Source organism: Exophiala oligosperma, assembly GCF_000835515.1.
Source record: "Exophiala oligosperma strain CBS 72588 unplaced genomic scaffold supercont1.5, whole genome shotgun sequence".
NCBI classification, from domain to species: Eukaryota; Fungi; Ascomycota; class Eurotiomycetes; order Chaetothyriales; family Herpotrichiellaceae; genus Exophiala; species Exophiala oligosperma.
The window spans coordinates 1,615,788-1,633,279 of NW_015622822.1; the positions used below are offsets into that span (position 1 = coordinate 1,615,788).

Below are 17,492 nucleotides of genomic sequence, written 5' to 3' on the forward strand. Positions count from 1 at the left end.
CGAAGGGCGAAGAAATCACAGTACGAGCGAGCGTGAAATGGGCGACCATGTCTCGGTAATCAATGTTAGAACTGTATTACTAGGACGCTTGTGCTCTAATTTCTTTTTTTTGGCCATTTTATCAAAGGTCCCGGTCCTAATCCCGAGTGATTTCGATCAGTCAGCGACAGGGCATCTAAAGGTGTACCACATTGAAGAAACGTGGAGACAACAACATCACTCGGCATACACGAAGTCATGTACGATCCAAAAATGAAATGGCGTCAAAAACTTGGCTTGCAACAGCACTCCCGACACTCCTGAAAAGGACGTGGAAGAAGAGTGGTGCAATGACGAGGTCGGAGGACCACCGTACTGAAAAGGTCGAGGATATGATGACATGGACGATTACTATCCAGAGTAAAATGTCACAATGTACCTCCGTACCTATGTTTCACATGTCAGCGGCACTAGGGGCAGAGGCGGAAGGCTCCCAAGAAAACAAGTCAAAAACCGTCAAAACGAAATGAGCCGTAAACTTTTCCTTCATATGGAGCATGTCCTTTATGATTTTGTTTTTGTATTCAATCGAAATGCCCAGTGTTAGACTTTGAAGGGTCTAGTCTATCTAGTAACACAAGACCTGAAAGAGCCCCTCTTCCCCCTAGCCAAAAGGGTGGTAGCTACACCTGTTTGTTCGCTCCAATGTTATACTCACCATACATGGGGACATATTCCTGCATCTCCATCCCTTGTCGTACTGCACATGTGTATCTCTTGCTCGGTGATTTCGTCAATGCATCCGACGCCGTGCACTGCATCCTATGTCATGATCGAATCTTCAAACTCAGATAGAATCTTCAAACTCAGATAGAATCTTCAAACTCAGATAGAATCTTGTTCACCCTTGACAAGCCCGGTTTCATCTTGTATGGACTGAAGAGGCTCTTTGGGCACAGTGCTCGGCTCTCGTGGTGAAGACTGATTTGCCAAATCAGGGACATTTGAATCCATTACAGTCTCCTTAGCAACTGTTTCAGCACTGCCATCCATCTTTGTATCATCATTGACTTCATTTTTGATATGGTCAGATGCTCCAGTCTCCGCGACGTCGGTTTCAGGGTTTCCAGATGTCTGATCGTCAGCTTCGGGCTCGGCTTCAGGTTCGACATCGACACCTCGCTTGAATACCAACTCAGCGCTGTCAACAAGCTCGAGGATCGGTTTTCGTAAGGCTCGTTGTTCACGTGGAAGTACCCCGGTCGTCTTACTGCTTCCACTTCCAGAGAAGACACCGGTATAATCCTTCTGGACAGCCATAAAGATCATGTCAACCTTGGTAAGCAGTTCTTCCTTGAGCTCCTCCAGCATATGTCGAAGAAGAACCTTTACATGCTTGACCGATCCCTCAAACATCGAATCCTTTTCCCGTTCAACAAAGCCAGCCATGTGGGCTCTCATACGACTGTATGAGCCAATTCCTGATTCCTCGACGCAGATTTCATATATTTCTTGCATATGTTTGGTAATGCTAGGTTCGAATTCACGATTGATCTCGCGTTGAGTCTCGGTGACCTTGGTGCGAGCTTCGACCATTGCATCTTTCATGATGTCTTTGTACCCAGGGAGTTGGTGCTTGAGCGTCTCAAATGTTGCAATCAAAGCGCCATTGCGGATGGCATGGCTTTCGACTTCATCGTGAAAAGTCCTGAGCATGCCACTCACATCGAGCGGGAGAGCACCCAATATGCTGGGAATTCTGCGTGCAAAGACAGACTCCCATGGTCCGGTTAGGATCCGAAGAATCGGGTCCACAAGCTCTGCATTGAAATTAATAGAGCGCCAGCTATTCGAAAAGCATCCATCGCGTCGTACCACAGCTTTATACGTTCCCCAGTGAAGGCCCCCTTCCGCTCGGTTATCCCGATTGATAGGTGCGCCCCATTGTCTCACAGTGCCGCTTGCTAATGACTTCGCCGCCGATGTGGCACTTGGGAACACATCATAGATTTTCTCCTTTAGCTCGCAGTCGATACCGAGGACGACGTTCGTGGCTGCCTTCTCGAGAGCCTAACAAGACTTAGTAAATAATCATTTACAAATTGGGCCAAAACCTTGGGGAGGTTATGATTTTGGGCGACTTACACTGTCAAGCTTTTTCAGCTTGTCTTTCAAGATCCGAGCTTCGTGCTGTAATTGATCGTCCGAGAGATTGTTCCCAGTTCCATCGTTAGAAGCCCATAGCCTTAACGAATTAAGAAACTGAAACGTGCTGTTGAGAAACCTTCGGGCAGTCGATGTGCGATCAGCTGTTGTCAGCTGCACACAATGTGCTTGAAGTGCAGGCATTTCGGTCTCCTCGAGGTCCTCGAAGCCCGGAGGTGTTTTGTCTCGCTGAAGCCTCCCCTTCAATTTCTGATAAGCACGAGAAGAAACGCAGAAGACTGGGAGGTTGCGTGCAACCTCGTCGTAGTCACGGGCGTCAACTTCAGGATTGAAATTTGCAGCATCGGCCTCCTCAGCCAGTTCTTGGTCAAGTTCACGAATGCCTGATGCATAGTCCTGTCGAATGGCGGCTCTTGAGTACTCATTTCTGCCTGAGATACATTTAGCGAATAGCTCAGCATCAATGGCTTCGCTGTCTTTGTCAATTTGCTCAATCTGTTTTCGTAAGCTCCTCATCTCATCACCAACTTGGATCTTTTGCCGTCGTCCTTCTCTCTTTGACACCCGAAGTTCTCCAAGTTTCCTTGAAATCTCATCTTCAGTAAGAGGAGGACCGCGATCTTCGCCGTTGATAGATGAAGCAAAATCCGATCCTCCATCACTATTGGAGTCGCCTTCGTCATCATCATCAATAATCAAGTCGTCATCGGAGCCAGGCTCAGCATACTTTGATTTCTTCCTTGAAAAATTTGAACCTTGCATCCGTTTTCGTTTCTGGGTCGCCGGTTTGGGCTGGTAGACCGTCTGTCCAGCTTGGCAATCCTCCTGAAGCTTTTCCCATATCTCAACTTGCTCGTCCTGGGCTTCGATGGCGGCATTGATGTCCGATTTAGTCGCTTTGAGACCTTCGATTTGTTGCTTTAGAGTAATTTTCTTTCTCCTCAGATCTTCCATTTTGGCCAGCATCTGACCAGATTCATCCGCAAGCCCCAATGAATCCTGAGCCTCGGTGATGGAAATGTCGTCTGTTTTGCTACAGATGAAGGTGACGGAATTGTAGCCTCCATCCATTTTCAGCTGCCGCTTGAAGCTATCGCCGAGTAGGTTCTTCGCAGACTTGTCGTCGACAGCCCTAGTGATGGGTGCAACAATCCATAAACCGGTGCATTGCTTCATATAGCCTTGAGCCACAGCAGCACGGGCTTGATTGCTGTCGTGAACACCTGGTAGATCCACAATGACAGCACCTGTGGCAAGGGCAGGAGCCTTGACATGAAGTCTGACAACTCGTATCAGAGGCCAGAACTCCATTTCTCGCGCTTTCGGCTTCCCCTTTTCCCCATTATCTTTCCTAGCACTTCCCTTTTCTTTGCTGTCCACATAATTCTGCAGTTGCTTGTAGAAGTCCGATGCATCGAATGCTTCCGCTTTCCGGATGGTACCTAGACACTTCACGTTTTCATGAGCCATCAGACGTTCGATGGGAACTTTTGCCATCTCGTCTTTCGTCAGCTTTGGGTAGACAGCCTTCACCTGAGCATAGGCAATACCACTTTCTGAATCTTCATTGATACATTCGCGAGACACTTGACCAGAACCATCGAGAAGGTCTTGAAACAACACTTTAAGCATCTTGTTCCAATCCTCCCGAGAGATGAACTCAATCTCGGCACGGTATGGGATGCTCTCATCGTAGTTGTAGCTGATCTCGGTGACGACTGCTGTACAGGCTCTCATGCAATTCGTGGGTACTAAACGCTCCTCGTCCAACATGGCATTGATGACTGAGCTCTTTCCGGCACCGGTGGCCCCCACAACTCCCACCACGGTGCGAGAACGTACTGCCTGGGATTGTACTTTCTCCAGGGCCTGGATCCATTGATTGACTTCTTCATTGGGTCGTTCTCGAAGAACGTGTTGGATATTGTTGAGTAATTCGGCACCTTTTTGAACACTCCTGCCGCGGATTTAGCATTAATTTTTCATCCGAAGCGACAGAAGCTTCGTAGTATGGACTTACTTTTCAAGCTGCTCAGGTGTTCGACCATCAAAAAGCTCCGACATTGTCATACGGGAAGCTGTACACTCTTGAGCATCTAACATCCCCCTCTCGAGGCCCACGTGAAAGCTATTGCCTGCGACTAAGCTGTCTTTTGGAGGATCAGGACGATCCTCAGGGAACGGAGATCGCACTGGTTCTTCCTTGACGACTTGGGCGACACCTTCAGGGGATCGTTCTAGCCTGCTGTTTTCGAGTTTTGCGACATTTTCAGAGCATGGTTCCGGGCCGCTATTTTCAGATGGCGGAAAACTGAGGATATCTGCGTACTTGTCTATGATTTCAGCCCAGAGTGCCATACCCTTGTTCATGTATCCTGCATGTTCTTGGAGTCCCCATATTCTAGACCAAAGCTCTACCGATACATCGAATTGGCGCCGTTGCGAGGGAAAATCGACATGCAATTCAATGCCAGCGTTCTGTGAAGAAAGATATTTTTCATAGTAGAAGAGCCAGAAGGCAATATGGTGAACACGCCGAACTGTCATCGAGCGGGCCGTTGCACTGATCCTGGATGCTCTATCTGAGAAATAGCTTCTCTGACCTGCGTCTAAGCAGAGCCATTCGTGCCTGATTCTTTCACTGAGCGCATCCGTGATTTCTCTTTGTAGAAATTGCCGTTGGTACTCGAGGCGTTCAAACAGGAAGTCTTCCCATCCGAGTCCTTCTTCTTCAGTCGGCGAAGCCATTGAGCGTACATGATGGTCCTGTGCATTGCTGGCAGAGAGAGCTGCGATCGGATGCGTTAATTGAGTGACTAATGGATTAGTAGGCAAGGCTGCTGCATCTTTACTTGAGGGATCATCCTTAATTCTGAGCTGATTGGCAGTGTTTGTGACTTCAGCAAGGGCAGTGCGCGAAGTTGTAGGGGCGTTCACTCTCGTCTCGAGGTCGTCCGCAAGGATTGCTTCAAGTGCAACAAAGTCATCCGAGGGTAAGGTGAGAAGTGCAGAGATCTTAGTCGTCTCATCAACGACCTTGAAATTATGTCTGAGCACGAGCTCGTCTGGCAACAGATACTTCTTCTTGTACGCCTTCAGCAATGAGCTCAATGCTTTGCCTTTCGGACACTTAATCCACAGGGCATCATGCTGTTGAAGAGGCTCATTTGGCACTTTGTCATGGTGCAGAATGGCAATGAACGCTACACCCGAAGTCAAGTCATGGTCGGGCTTCAAGGCCTTCAACTTGTCGAAGAACTCGCTATCGCGTGTCAATTATGGCAACCAACCGGCTTGTAAGTGTTCTTACGAAGGCGTCGTCATACTGACGAAGCAACTCTCGCCTGGCCTCGCCGGCTTGTAAGCGATTCGTTATGTTAGCAGGTGGCGACTGTACCCATCAATGATTGTGGAGGTGTCAGGTTGTGCCACGAGCGCCTAAGATTGTGAGGTCGAATGTCAACAAATCGGACGCGACGCGGAAGACTCGTAAAGTGGCACTACCGAACCCCGGCTTTCGCTAGACTTTCCTCTCTCACTCGCCGCCTACATTCACCACCTAAGGAGTATTGCTTTTACATGAGCTTGACATACCCTTCACTTGTGTCTCCATTTACTGTGCAACCTTTTGGAATGAGGATCGATTACATGATATACATCTTTCAACGGTGAAACCTTCATACTTTGAGTGGATAAACTGAATCCTCGCACGTGTCTTCTCAGACCCTTCCCGAAGACAACTCATCTTATTGCATACGGCGATAGGAAACTGCCGAGGATGGCTTCAATGTAGTCTCTTTCTTCCCACCGAATTAGGTGTCGTCCGTCTCTTCACTCGTAGTGGTGGCCTAATCCAAAGGACGGTTACATGATCCATGCGTGGCTAGAATGGACCATGATTCCAAAGTCGTGTCCTGCGTAGCGCCAATGTTGTCTCACATTGATTCTATCCAAAATATAAATTCACGCTTGTGCCGTCGACGATAGGAGGGCCTCGATTTGGTAGGATGCAGATGATGAACCTCCATGCTCTTCGGACACCTTGATGCGAGATCCAAGGACGGATCACGCTCACGTGGGTCTCTTGAAGCCCAGCATAGCCGGATTAACCTCGTCGATAAGATCTGATGTCTTTGCTGATTTTGCTGAAGTCATTCCCAGAGAATCCCCGTCACCTTCGAGTTCAGGCTCGTCGTATATGCTTGCAGCATCATTGCTTCCAAAGAAACCATCCCAGAGCCCTTTTTTACACACCAAAGCTCCGACAAGGACTAGAGGAAGTTGCCACACGCTCGCCCAGAAAAGACCTCTGGCACTTCCACCAGCACCCTGTTTCCTCCAGAAACGAATGGCTTCTCTTGTCATCCAGGCATTACACACGGTACTGATGGCCAGAAAACTCGAGTCAACGTACCCACCCCAGTAGAGTACTCCACATATCGGAAACATTGCGATCGAATATCGTAGGGCCACTCTTGCATTGCGGGCAGGATTTGTCCAGGCAAGCATTTGATGCCCAGCGTTCTTGTAATCATCTCGGATGGTGTGAGACAGAGACATGAAATGGGGAAATTGCCAGGCGAACAACAGCGCAGCAAGTGCCCAACCTCCAATAGAATCTTCAGTGAGCAACATATCCTTCCATGAATGGTGCTCGGAAGTCGCCGCCTCGCCTGCCGCAGCACACCAGCCCATCAAAGGCGGAATGCCTCCAACTATAGCTCCAACCCACGTATTGGCAACCGAAATTCGCTTCATGGGAGTATACACGCCAGCGTAGAGGAAGATGTTCAGTGCGGATAACCCTGCTACGGTAGGATTGGTGCCAAATCCCAGCAGGAGAAGTCCCGAAGCGCCACATAACAGCGCAAATAAAGTTGCAGCTCGAGTTGAGATGAGTTTTCTGACCAGAGGTCGGTTTCGAGTCCTTGTCATGAGAGCATCATACTTGGGTTCGAAAAGCATGTTCAGAGTATTTGCGCAGGCACAGGATAGAAAAGTACCTGTCGTCAAGAAGAGGAGTGTAAGTGTCGACGTCGAAAATGAAGTCTCCACAAATGACGCTGTGGAAGACAACAGTTCAGGTAAGGGATATAAAGAGTACGCTGAGGTTGTCGAGAGAAGGATGAGGAAGGACAACCGCGGTTTTGAAAGAGAGAGCAACGTCGCCATCTTGCGTCGAAAGGCGGCGGATGCTGGCATAGCAGCAGCGGCTGTCGTCAATTGCGATGAGGCATCCAAAGGCAATGAGTCCTGCCCCGGCAGGGGACTTTCATTGGCTTTCTGTCTCTTTCTCCTTCGATGTGGTAATATCTGCTCGTCCGACTGGACCTCGGAAACTGTTTGAACAGGTTCTTGACCTCGAACTGCTGGGTTCGGTTCTTGGATGGCATTCGTCGCCCTTTTATGTTCTGACGAGAGTTCTTCGTAGTCCTCCTCGGCGCGAGTTATCTTCTCTTGACGTGTGAGGTTGCCTTTGCCCTCTCGTGGCTCTGCGGCTGTGCGCATCGAAGCTAGAAGTCCACTTTTGACCCATCCTCGCTCGAGAGAGTTGTTGGCCGAAAAATAGTCACGGACAAAGCTTTGGGAGCTCGCTGTCGTATGTCGAGATCCTCTAGTCTCAGTGACTGGCACGACGTGAAATCTTCTTCTTCCGGAGGACCATCTGGTGAGGTTGCCCGCTGTCCAGGAAGTGCGAAGGTTCCGAGCAAGACAATTTGAGCATAGGGTATTGCTCGAGAGACGTTTGACTGCCGGAGCAGCCATGGTTGATTGCCGACCAGGCGGATGTTGCTATTGTCGAAGCATGGGTTGAATGCTCATGCGCTTCGAGGTGAAGACCTGATTTAATTCTCAAATGATTTGTTAGAGCTTTGGGGCTGCGCACCTGATGCGGAGATCGACATTCTGCCCCCCGTGAGCTACTCTTCGTCTTCCACCACTCACCTTCTCCCAATTTATCCCTCTTTGAACTGCCCTGGAAACGCATGGCAATGCTTCATCTATAACTTGGCCTCGTCACGGTCTAGGTGCAATCGCTAAGGTCATATGGCAGCTCTTACGAACGATCAGGTCAGGTCCCTTGACCAGGCGCGGCAGCGACTCCTAGCACTCCATACCTCGTTAATCGCTCTACGTTCAGAAATCACAACGCAAAACCAGCTGCCCTCATGGTATGTATAGGAAGGAGACCTTTGGTTCATGTTACATATATGCTGATGAGTTTTAGGCCTTCTTTACAGACCCACGCGAATCTGATATCCAACAATCTCCAGCAGATTGCAGCACAACTTTCTGAGTACCAGGACCTTTTCAAGTCTACGGTCGCTTTCCCTCTCCCTCAATTCCCTGGTAAGGAACGGGCCTTCATCCTTGAGACTTTACTGCGGACGAAGCTCGAGCCGAATATAGAGGACTGGATCGAGGAGGGAGGGAAAATCGCTGCGGGACAAGCCAAAGACTCGCATTCAGGTCTTTCTGCTCAGGAACGCAGTGCTCTCTGGCAATGGGCGCCTGGTGCTGCCAACAGAGAAGCACGAAGACAAAAGTGGGGAGCAGATTACACCCTAGAGGAGAAGCAACGGGGCATAGCAACGGTTGTTACAGGCCTACAACGAGAATTGATTGAGCCACCCGATGACGAAGGTGATGACGAGGGTGACGAGGAAGAAGAGGAAGAGGAATACGAAGAATCAGAGGAGGAAGACGAGGATAAGATGGACGTCGAGCTGACAAAGTCTCAAACGACTGCTGCTACATCCAAGACCACAACAGCAATTTCAACGACTCCAAACCAAATGTCTGTTGACAAGATCCACAAAATCATGGTGACAGGGAGAGGTCTAGGTTGAAGGGGAACACTCGTCCTTCCATTCAAAATCATACAACGCAAACATCAAACCAAGAGCTACCTGACACAGATATGGCCTGCTTGTCTTTCGGACCTCCAATTACAAAGGGATGGCTTGTGGGCGGGCATATTTTATTGATCTACAACATGGCTTTAGGCATCTGCTTCATGGCCTGCCGCACACCAAGATCGGCCAGGACCTCCTCGGCACCTCCGAGGATAGCATCGAATTTGTAGATGCGGTGGAACTGCTCCACGACACGTCCCATGCCGGACTGCGTGATACCCCTACCACCAAAGATATTCACGGCATCGTCGGCGATCTCGTGCGCACATCTGGTGGAATAGCTCTTCAAGAAGCCAATCGGTCCACCCAAAAGTTTACTCTGCTGGGCATAACTCATATTACACATCTGATAGGTGATGCTTTCGATCCAGCTCTGACACGCCTCGGTCATACTGATCATCTTGGCCAGTTTTTGGCGGATGACGGGCTGTGTGATGAGAGGCTTGCCGAACACGATGCGCTGGTGCGTCCACTTGAGGCATTCCTCGACGACGGTGCGCATCCAGCGGATCACCTGGCCCGTAATGGCCCACCGTTCGTGGTTGAAGTTGCTCATGACGACGATGAAGCCGTTGTCTTCCTTGCCCAGGAGGTGGTTCACGGGAACCTTGACGTTTTCGAATTGAATAAACGCCGTACCCGCGGCTGTCGAATAGGATGTCTTGATGCGCTTGGTCTCGACGTTGTCGTCGCGCGGTACAATGATGACACTGATTCCCTTTTCTGTCTTGCACGCTGTGACAAAATAGTCGGCGAACATGCCGTTGGTGATCCATTTCTTGGTTCCTATCGAATTTCAAGTCAGCCAAGTTTGCCCAGTCGTCCACCATCCTTGGCTGGCAGGCCATCTCAGGTAGCTTAGGTAGGTACTAGGTCGCCAACGAGGAAAAGACGGGGGACGCTTTGTTTGCTCTTACCATTGATGATATAATGTTTTCCGTCCGCCGTCTTTTTCGCCGTCGTCCTGATGCCCGCGACATCGCTGCCGGCGAAGGCCTCGGTGATGGCCAGACACATGTACTTTTTCCCGGTGAGGCACTCGTGCGTCAGCCGGTCCCTCAGCGCGGCGTCGTTGGCCCACTGCCTCACGGCCGTCAGACTGATCATCATGCCGGCCATGTTGCCGTCCTGGAACCCTCTCGCCATCCCGCGGGTCAGTTCCTGCGCGACGATCAGGTCGTGGAAGTAGTCAAACTCTTGCGGGTCGACGGCGCCTCCCATCAACTCCCGGCCGTGCAGGTGCTTGCCCGGTCCCAGGCGCATGGCGAGCATGTTGTTCCGGGCCATCTTGTCCACGAGACCTTGAGAGATGTACGAGCCGTCCAGCTCCTTCTCCTGCGCCTCCGGGTAAATGTCCTCGTCCACAAAGGTTCGCACGGCTCGCTGAAGCCGGCGGTGCGACTCGCCATAATACGGACTCTTGTAGGCCGGGGTCAGCCACAGCGGTTCACCGTAGGGTACGGTCGAGAGGTCTCCCGGGCGGGGGTCGACCACCTCCGGTTCTTCGCCCTCGACCGTGCCGATGCACAGACTCTGATACTTTTGCAGGACTTCGTGGCGGTGGAGGTTGTAAAAGGCCGACGTCGCGTCCTGGCCCGCTACCTGCTGCAACACCACACTCCCGCCCGGGTGCGCGTCGAGAAAGTCCGTGACGTCGTACACCTTGTGGTCGATGATGCACCAGACGCTGTCCTCGGTGTTGTTCTTGGCCACTTCGGCCCGGGTGAGTTTCCTCGTGGGAGTCTGGGATGTCTTTTGTGCCATTTTTCGGAACAAATGACGGTACAAGTCTGGCTGGTGGTACTGTATGAGAAGAGGGTTGTTTCTGGGCGAGATGGATTGAGGGACAGAGTGGGTAGTTACGCAGAAAGGTGAAGCCGTCCAACCCAAGTCCAAGGATGAATGTACTGTAGGAGACAAAGAACAAAAGGGTAAGAGACCGCGTCACGTAGGAAAATGATACAGCTACAAATCTCTTCCTGAGGGTCTTCACTTTCCCACAGCGCGTCTTTTTAATGGACAGTATATATTGCAACTCCGATTTGACGGAGTTGTAAGGGGATTTGGTTCGAGGCACGATCAGATTGAACCGAGGTTCAGTCTATTTACCTAGTAAACTAGTCAGGGCCCCCAAAGACCCCCGATTTGCATATTTCCCCGTCAAACATCTCATGATTACTTCGGACCCGGTCAGCGAAAAACCTCTGTCAGTCGATTGGCTGAACTTGTTGCGGACCGTCGGCGGCGTTGCTTCCACGGCCGTAAACTTGTTTGATTTGGTTGCTACACGACCCTTTGCGGACATGTCTCGGTCACTCTGGTTTGATGCAATAGCCGAAGGTGATTAGATGAGTACGATCTCTCATATACTACTGTACACACACAAGGTGAGGGTAATCAATCTGCATCCCAAGATTCAAGAACAGGACAAACGTGTACGTCCAAGGGATTGCTGATCTACACATACATATTCATGGAAGAATTCACACACTGTAGAGTTGCCTGAATACCCCGTCAAAGAAGCTGAGAGAGATAATTAAGTTTTATCGCTCAAGACAGCGTGCGGAAGAAATCAATTAGGATATTTTGAAGACAACTCCTGTAGATTCTTATATCTGTAATAAGACTTTACGTTAATAAAGAAGGCAATAGAGAGAGTTTCGAGCGAAAACGAACTCGTCCATAAAAATCACTTCCACTCGTGATGACCAGAATTGGATGAGATAAATTATTGGCCAATGTCAATCGGACACGAGATATTGAGTTCTCGATAATCTATAGACCTCACATTCTAACGAATGGCATGGTGACTATAACTCCTTCATCCTTTGCCGCGCATGCACTACATCAGCAAGCTCGGTGGTAGGCTGAATGTATGGTGTGATAGTATTCCGGACCATTGTGCGCTGTTCGAAAGCATAAGCCAGTCCAATCAACAGCTCCTCACTGAAGCGAGGTCCCATGAAGCTAATGCCAAAGGGCATATTTGGAGCTGTGGCATTCAAATTTCCAAACTGATTCAGGAGCACAGTGGTGTTTGGCGGATATGCACCCAGAGGTACAGTCACCACAGGAGCTCCAATCAAAGCTGGAAAGTTTGGTGAAAATTCAGTAGGCAACACCAGCGCGTCCAAGGAATAATTCTTCAGAGCTCCAGTAATTCCCATTTCGCCAGCTAAGAACGTGTTCATCGTATAATTCGACCAAAACTCCGGAGAGGTATTGCCATAGCCCAGCTCTAGAGCACCATCCCAGATCAACGTATCTCTTTCGGGCCAGTCTTCGAGAGGAAAGTCATGAGTAAAGTTTCGCACATCCGCGACTGAATGAATGTTGTTCGGGTTGTACGATAACTTGGAAAGATACTCCTTAGGCAAGTCACTGATGAAGTCTGCCTCAAGGACGATATTGCTGTAATTGCCTTCACTCAAGGCATCATAGCCCGTGAAGTTTGTGTTGTCGATGACAATCGCTCCAGCGGCTCGCAAGATGTCAAGCGCTGCATTGAACACTGGGACGATAGGCGCAGCGGCCGGATCAGATGTAAGGTCGATCAAGTTTCGGGGAACGCCAATACGTTTCCCACGTAGGGCAGAAAAGTTGCAGGCAGCCACATAGTCAGGAATCGTGTCGAAAGGAATTGCATCAGTGTAATTGTCATATGAAGACTTTCCAGCGATTGCCGCAAGAACGTAGGCTGCGTCTCTCACCGTTCGAGCCATTGGTCCGACCGTATCTTGATGCTCGGATATGGGAACAACCAAATCTCTCGCCGTGAGACCAACAGTTGGTTTGATTCCCACAAGGTTGTTGACATCTGAAGGCGACAAGATAGAACCATCGGTTTCTGTGCCTAGAGCTGCAAGTGCGAGCCCCAGAGAGCTGGAAACACCACTCCCAGAAGACGATCCTGAAGGGTCTTGACCTGGGTAATAAGCACCTTGGGTTTGTCCTCCAATTGCTGACCACCCGTTGCTGGTGTTGAAGCTTCGATAATTGGCCCATTGAGATAAGTTTGTCTTTCCCAGGATTACTGCACCGGCTTTGCGGAGCTTCGCTGCAATTGTACTATCCCTGGGAACCTTTGCTCCAGCAAGTGCATACGATCCAGCCGTGTTATCCATCTTGTCGGCCGTCGCGATGTTGTTCTTAATCAAAATCGGAATCCCGTGTAGAGGCCCAAGCACAGTGCCATTCGCTCGTTGAGCATCAAGGTTGCCAGCGATTGTAAGAGCATCTGGGTTGATCTCAATGACCATATGTAAGGTCGCATTCACTTCAAGGATACGAGCCGTGTACGCCTGAAGGTGTTAGTGGTTGAGCGTTTCCTTGTACAAGCTCAACAGACCTTGACTAAGTCGACACTAGTGAATAAACCTGTTTCTAGGCCGACGATGAGGTTCTCTGTTGTCGCCTCGATCAATGGCGGGAAGGGCTTCCCTTTGATCGAGGTGGTCTTGTTGAAGCATGGTTGACATGTTACCAAACTAGTCAGAGATAGACATATCAAAAGCAAGGTGGACAAGCTACGGATGATTAAAATTCCCATCGTATTCGAGTAGCAAGAGAGGTCAGTAATGATCGAAGTGACTCGGGAAGGACGTTCTACTTCTGACCAGCCGGTGTAGAATGTTATATAAGCTTCTCGGTGCAAAAGATACGCTCGCATGTATGGGTGATGCTAGTCGGAATGCATGACACTCGATGCGTATGCTTTCAATCGATAAGGCCGAGATGCCGTAAAATGCAGGCTCTTTTGTCGAGTCTCTCATTGCTGATTGGACACGATTGTGTTAAAGTGAACTGGGTGGTAGGGATGAGGCTATCCAGATCGACATTGATGCGGAGACCGTACCATGTACACCCCACTTGGCTCGACAAGGTCCCGTTATCGAGCTGCTCCATTAGGAAGCTCGATATCAGGGCCGGCAGAAGGGTTTCGAGGCCTGGTGCACTGCATATGAATCATTGTCTCAAGCACTTCAAAGCAGGCTGATCGTGAAGGTAGGCTTATGAAGCAAGGTAGACTCAATTCTGTTCGCACATCAACTTTTAGTTTGCAACGGACTTTCTCTTTGAGGCCATTCTCTTGAGTTCTCGTAGTAGTCCGACGACGAGAGGTACGCCAATGGGGCCGAGCAGAGGTAGGTAAACAGCAACTTTGTGCTCATCAGGAAAATAGACTTGTCCCACCATGGACTTGTCAAAGAAGGCCTTCTCGCTATCTTGATATGCAATCTGAGCATGCGAAAGCGCGACATCCCACCTGCTGTCCCGGAATGCATGGCAGCATGCAGTCAGGTTCCCGATGGTGTCGTCGACCAATTGTGCGACATGCTTTGGGATAGGAATGTTGCTAAGCCGCTGTGCCAATCGCGACAACGAGCCTAAGCTGGACGCAGCTTTCAGGTAGAGGGTTAGCGTAGAGTAACGCTTATACGCATCAAGACGGAGTTGAAGAGGTAGATTCTTGGTTGACTCTTCCGAGTGCAAGACACCTAGCAACGACAGAAGCTGCGATGAGAAGGTCTGAAATGGTAGCTGCAAGGTATTCCTGTTCAGATGACTAGGCAACGCAGCGTGTCCGGAGACAGCGTCGGCATTCAGCTGCGGATTGAGAATTTGGATACCACCCCATTGGGGAATCAGCCACGACGTCCCTTCGCTTCCCTCAATCGCCAATGGAATCTGGTCGAGAGAAGGAACGTAAAGAATGAAATTGAGCGTAGGTCCTTCTCCGATAGATGGAGCAAGTGGCCATTCTGCAGCATTCACGAAGGCTGTGAGATCTTTTTGTGGTAAAAGCGTGCCATTGTATCCCTCAATAGATACAGGCCGGACAGCTGGCGAAAATGCCGAGTAGAGCTGCACCTGCGTAGTTATGCCAATCTTGACAACGTTCGACAATGCGTGGACAAGAGGATAAATGTTGTCTTTGAGAGCCTCCTGCACGTCCCAGCTCGAGGGCGATCCAGTAGCCGTGAAAAGGGAGAAAGTCAAATGGAACTCTGGTGATGCCTTGTAAGCACGACTGATCCGCTTCTCGATACCATTGATGTGGTCGAGAGACTGCGACCGAAGAAAGGACTGCGCATAGTTTGTATGGCTCGCGAGCGAGACCACTTGAAGTGCCGCCGCAATCTGCTCGTCCTTGAAAAGGTCTTGGAGTTTATCTGCCAGTTGGTTGGGAAGATGATTCATTGGTCCGCGTACAGTAGCTGTGGCAGCGACAGGATCCAGCTTGAACTCGAAAGAGGCTGTTGCAGGCTCCAGAAGGATCTTGAGCGACGGTTCTCCCAGAGCTGGACTCGTGGGATCTTCGCCGCAACCCGAATGCTGTTTTTCCCATTCACTACTTCCATCATTCCATAGCCCACTAACAAGATGTAGCCGCTGATGTAAGGTAGGATACTCGTTAAGGTCATCGAGTACTTGCTGGGTATCTTGAACAAGTCGTTGCGCGTCGGAACAAGGAAGGCCAGGAGCTTCAGCCCATATATGTAAAGGAATGGAAGTAGGAGTGTTCTGTACGCCACAGTCAGAAGTGCAGAGGAGGACCATTCTTCAATACGCACGAGTCCATCCGCCCAGTCGACCATTTCTTGCAGGGGCAAGCTGGCCCGGTAGATTGAGGTGGTCTGCCACCATGTCGGCACCCCAAGCAATACTATGACAGCCCAAAAAGAGAAGACAATCTTCGTCCGTAAGCTCAATGCTTCTGGTTTCTCGGGTGGAGGCTCTCGTTTGGCAGAGACCGCCTTGGGCGGAGGAGTGGTTGATGTGTCCATAGCTATTTGAGGCGGCCGTGGAACCAGGATATCTTGCTACCGCCAAGTCATATTCAAGATTGGGAGAGGACGTGTGCGCTCGAGCCTGGAAGTCAAGCGCGTATGGTGAGATATGTCTGCCCTTCAATAAATGTCAGGGAAGACACGGTAGTGGTATATGTGGTTGATGGAGAAATCGCAACGAGTCAGTCGAAAATCGGCAGCAATGAATCTGGGATCGACACCTGACTCGCGATATATTTTTCCCAAAACTCTCGGTTCTATTACAGCTAATACCTCAACTTTCATTTCAACTTTTTCGCGACGACTGTTAATTCTTCTCGAGGTAGGCGCAGGTGTCAATTCGAAAGTTTGCATAGTTTGGCGCAGTTCGGGATACGATTTGGGCATAATGATCTTACGGCAACCTGGTATTCTGCATTGTGGAAGCAAGCCTTCGACTTTCTACTACCGACCACTGTTCCACGGCAAACAAGAGTCTATACTCCAAAGCCGAACTTTCTTCGACTCTATATTGTCATCAGCTTTAGGTCCTTGCCCGCTGCGGACAGTTTCGCATACAAAGCTTCTTCCCTACTCGCCCAAGGTCGTTTTCAAAGCTGTTTCGGACGTGTCTGGCTACCCAACATTTTTACCGTTCACCATCTCGTCGCATGTGACGTCAAGAGACCCGGATGGATACCCAACTCGAGCCAGGTTAAAAATCGGCTATGAAAAACTCGGGCTTGAGGAAGACTGGGACAGCATAGTCTTCTGTGACCCCAAGAAAGGACTTGTTGAGGCCCGCAGTAGCGACGAGAACAGCAACGGTTTATTCGAAATCTTGAACACGAGGTGGCACATTTCCCACCGCGAAGGAGGCGATGAGGATCATGCGTCCGTGAAATTGGACGTCAACGTCAAGTTTCGCAATCCAGTCTACGATCAGTTATTCTCTCAGGTCGAAGGAAAGGTTGCAAGCACAATGATCTCCGCTTTCGAGAAAAGAGTCGAAGAGCTCCATCAGCGGAAGACCGACTGAGGTTCTTCTGGATAAAGTATCTACACGAGCCTGCCATGCAGTACGTGTAGAAGAAGACCTTCAAGATGCGAAATGAGCACGACGCCTCGACCTACATTCAGTGGCAATATTGTCAGTGCAACGAGGTGACTTCTCATCGGACGGAGGCAGTTCCGAATTGTCATACAGGAGTCTTTCATTCGAAAGCCATCACAGGGGCCTCCGTAGCAGAAGTTGCTCAAAAGCAATGATTCTGGTCACAACAGGGGCAGTGAAACCCGAATCTTGTATCTTGGTCCCGTCTAACCTGTATATTCCTCGGTTCGAAGGACAATATCAATTCGCTTAATTGAGAAAGCTGATTCCAGCGTCTAATTATCCGAATATCTGGCGTTGCGAGGCGTAAATCATTTGCCTTGGGAGTATTGATATGTGCGTCACCGCATTATCACAGGACCATCACTCAATAAGCCCAATGTCTCGTCGGCGGTTCGAAAACAAACAATTAATGTCGCAGTAATGCAGGAGAAATGGCACAAGTCCGCAATACTCAAAGTGTCCGTGCCCGTGATGGGTTAGTTCTAACTCGATGTATGTCGCTCCGTCCTGTCCACAACCCCAAGCGTCGACGACAACCTCCAG

At 49.9% G+C, this 17,492-nt stretch overlaps 7 protein-coding genes across 7 annotated transcripts; 2 read left to right on the forward strand and 5 right to left on the reverse strand.

The window, feature by feature from the left end:
• Nucleotides 1-810: 810 nt before the first annotated feature.
• Nucleotides 811-5,469, reverse strand: PV06_05914 (uncharacterized protein; the record flags this gene model as incomplete). The annotated part of the gene is made up of 4 exons (XM_016406966.1): nucleotides 811-2,049; nucleotides 2,125-4,102; nucleotides 4,166-5,407; nucleotides 5,456-5,469. The coding sequence occupies 4 exons, from the start codon at nucleotides 5,467-5,469 to the stop codon at nucleotides 865-867; spliced, it is 4,419 nt and encodes a 1,472-aa protein (XP_016262570.1). The 3' UTR covers nucleotides 811-864.
• Nucleotides 5,470-5,633: 164 nt separating this feature from the next.
• Nucleotides 5,634-7,981, reverse strand: PV06_05915 (protoheme IX farnesyltransferase). The gene has a single exon (XM_016406967.1). It carries the CDS (start codon nucleotides 7,909-7,911, stop codon nucleotides 6,217-6,219), a length of 1,695 nt encoding a protein of 564 aa, XP_016262571.1. The 5' UTR covers nucleotides 7,912-7,981; the 3' UTR covers nucleotides 5,634-6,216.
• Nucleotides 7,982-8,096: 115 nt separating this feature from the next.
• Nucleotides 8,097-10,171, forward strand: PV06_05916 (uncharacterized protein). The gene is made up of 3 exons (XM_016406968.1): nucleotides 8,097-8,318; nucleotides 8,375-9,415; nucleotides 9,472-10,171. Exons 1-2 carry the CDS (start codon nucleotides 8,194-8,196, stop codon nucleotides 8,994-8,996), a joined length of 747 nt encoding a protein of 248 aa, XP_016262572.1. The 5' UTR covers nucleotides 8,097-8,193; the 3' UTR covers nucleotides 8,997-9,415; nucleotides 9,472-10,171.
• Nucleotides 9,136-11,111, reverse strand: PV06_05917 (uncharacterized protein; the record flags this gene model as incomplete). Its single annotated transcript, XM_016406969.1, has 2 exons — nucleotides 9,980-11,111; nucleotides 9,136-9,848 (listed from the first exon to the last, which is right to left on the reverse strand). The coding sequence occupies exons 1-2, from the start codon at nucleotides 10,824-10,826 to the stop codon at nucleotides 9,136-9,138; spliced, it is 1,560 nt and encodes a 519-aa protein (XP_016262573.1). The 5' UTR covers nucleotides 10,827-11,111.
• A 761-nt stretch (nucleotides 11,112-11,872) lies between these two features.
• On the reverse strand, nucleotides 11,873-13,321 carry PV06_05918 (uncharacterized protein; the record flags this gene model as incomplete). Its single annotated transcript, XM_016406970.1, has 1 exon — nucleotides 11,873-13,321. One exon carries the CDS (start codon nucleotides 13,319-13,321, stop codon nucleotides 11,873-11,875), a length of 1,449 nt encoding a protein of 482 aa, XP_016262574.1.
• A 793-nt stretch (nucleotides 13,322-14,114) lies between these two features.
• Nucleotides 14,115-15,850, reverse strand: PV06_05919 (uncharacterized protein; the record flags this gene model as incomplete). Its single annotated transcript, XM_016406971.1, has 2 exons — nucleotides 14,115-15,587; nucleotides 15,638-15,850. 2 exons carry the CDS (start codon nucleotides 15,848-15,850, stop codon nucleotides 14,115-14,117), a joined length of 1,686 nt encoding a protein of 561 aa, XP_016262575.1.
• Nucleotides 15,851-16,143: 293 nt separating this feature from the next.
• PV06_05920 (uncharacterized protein) lies at nucleotides 16,144-17,349 on the forward strand. Its single transcript, XM_016406972.1, has one exon. The coding sequence runs from the start codon at nucleotides 16,242-16,244 to the stop codon at nucleotides 16,869-16,871; it is 630 nt and encodes a 209-aa protein (XP_016262576.1). The 5' UTR covers nucleotides 16,144-16,241; the 3' UTR covers nucleotides 16,872-17,349.
• Nucleotides 17,350-17,492: the final 143 nt, after the last annotated feature.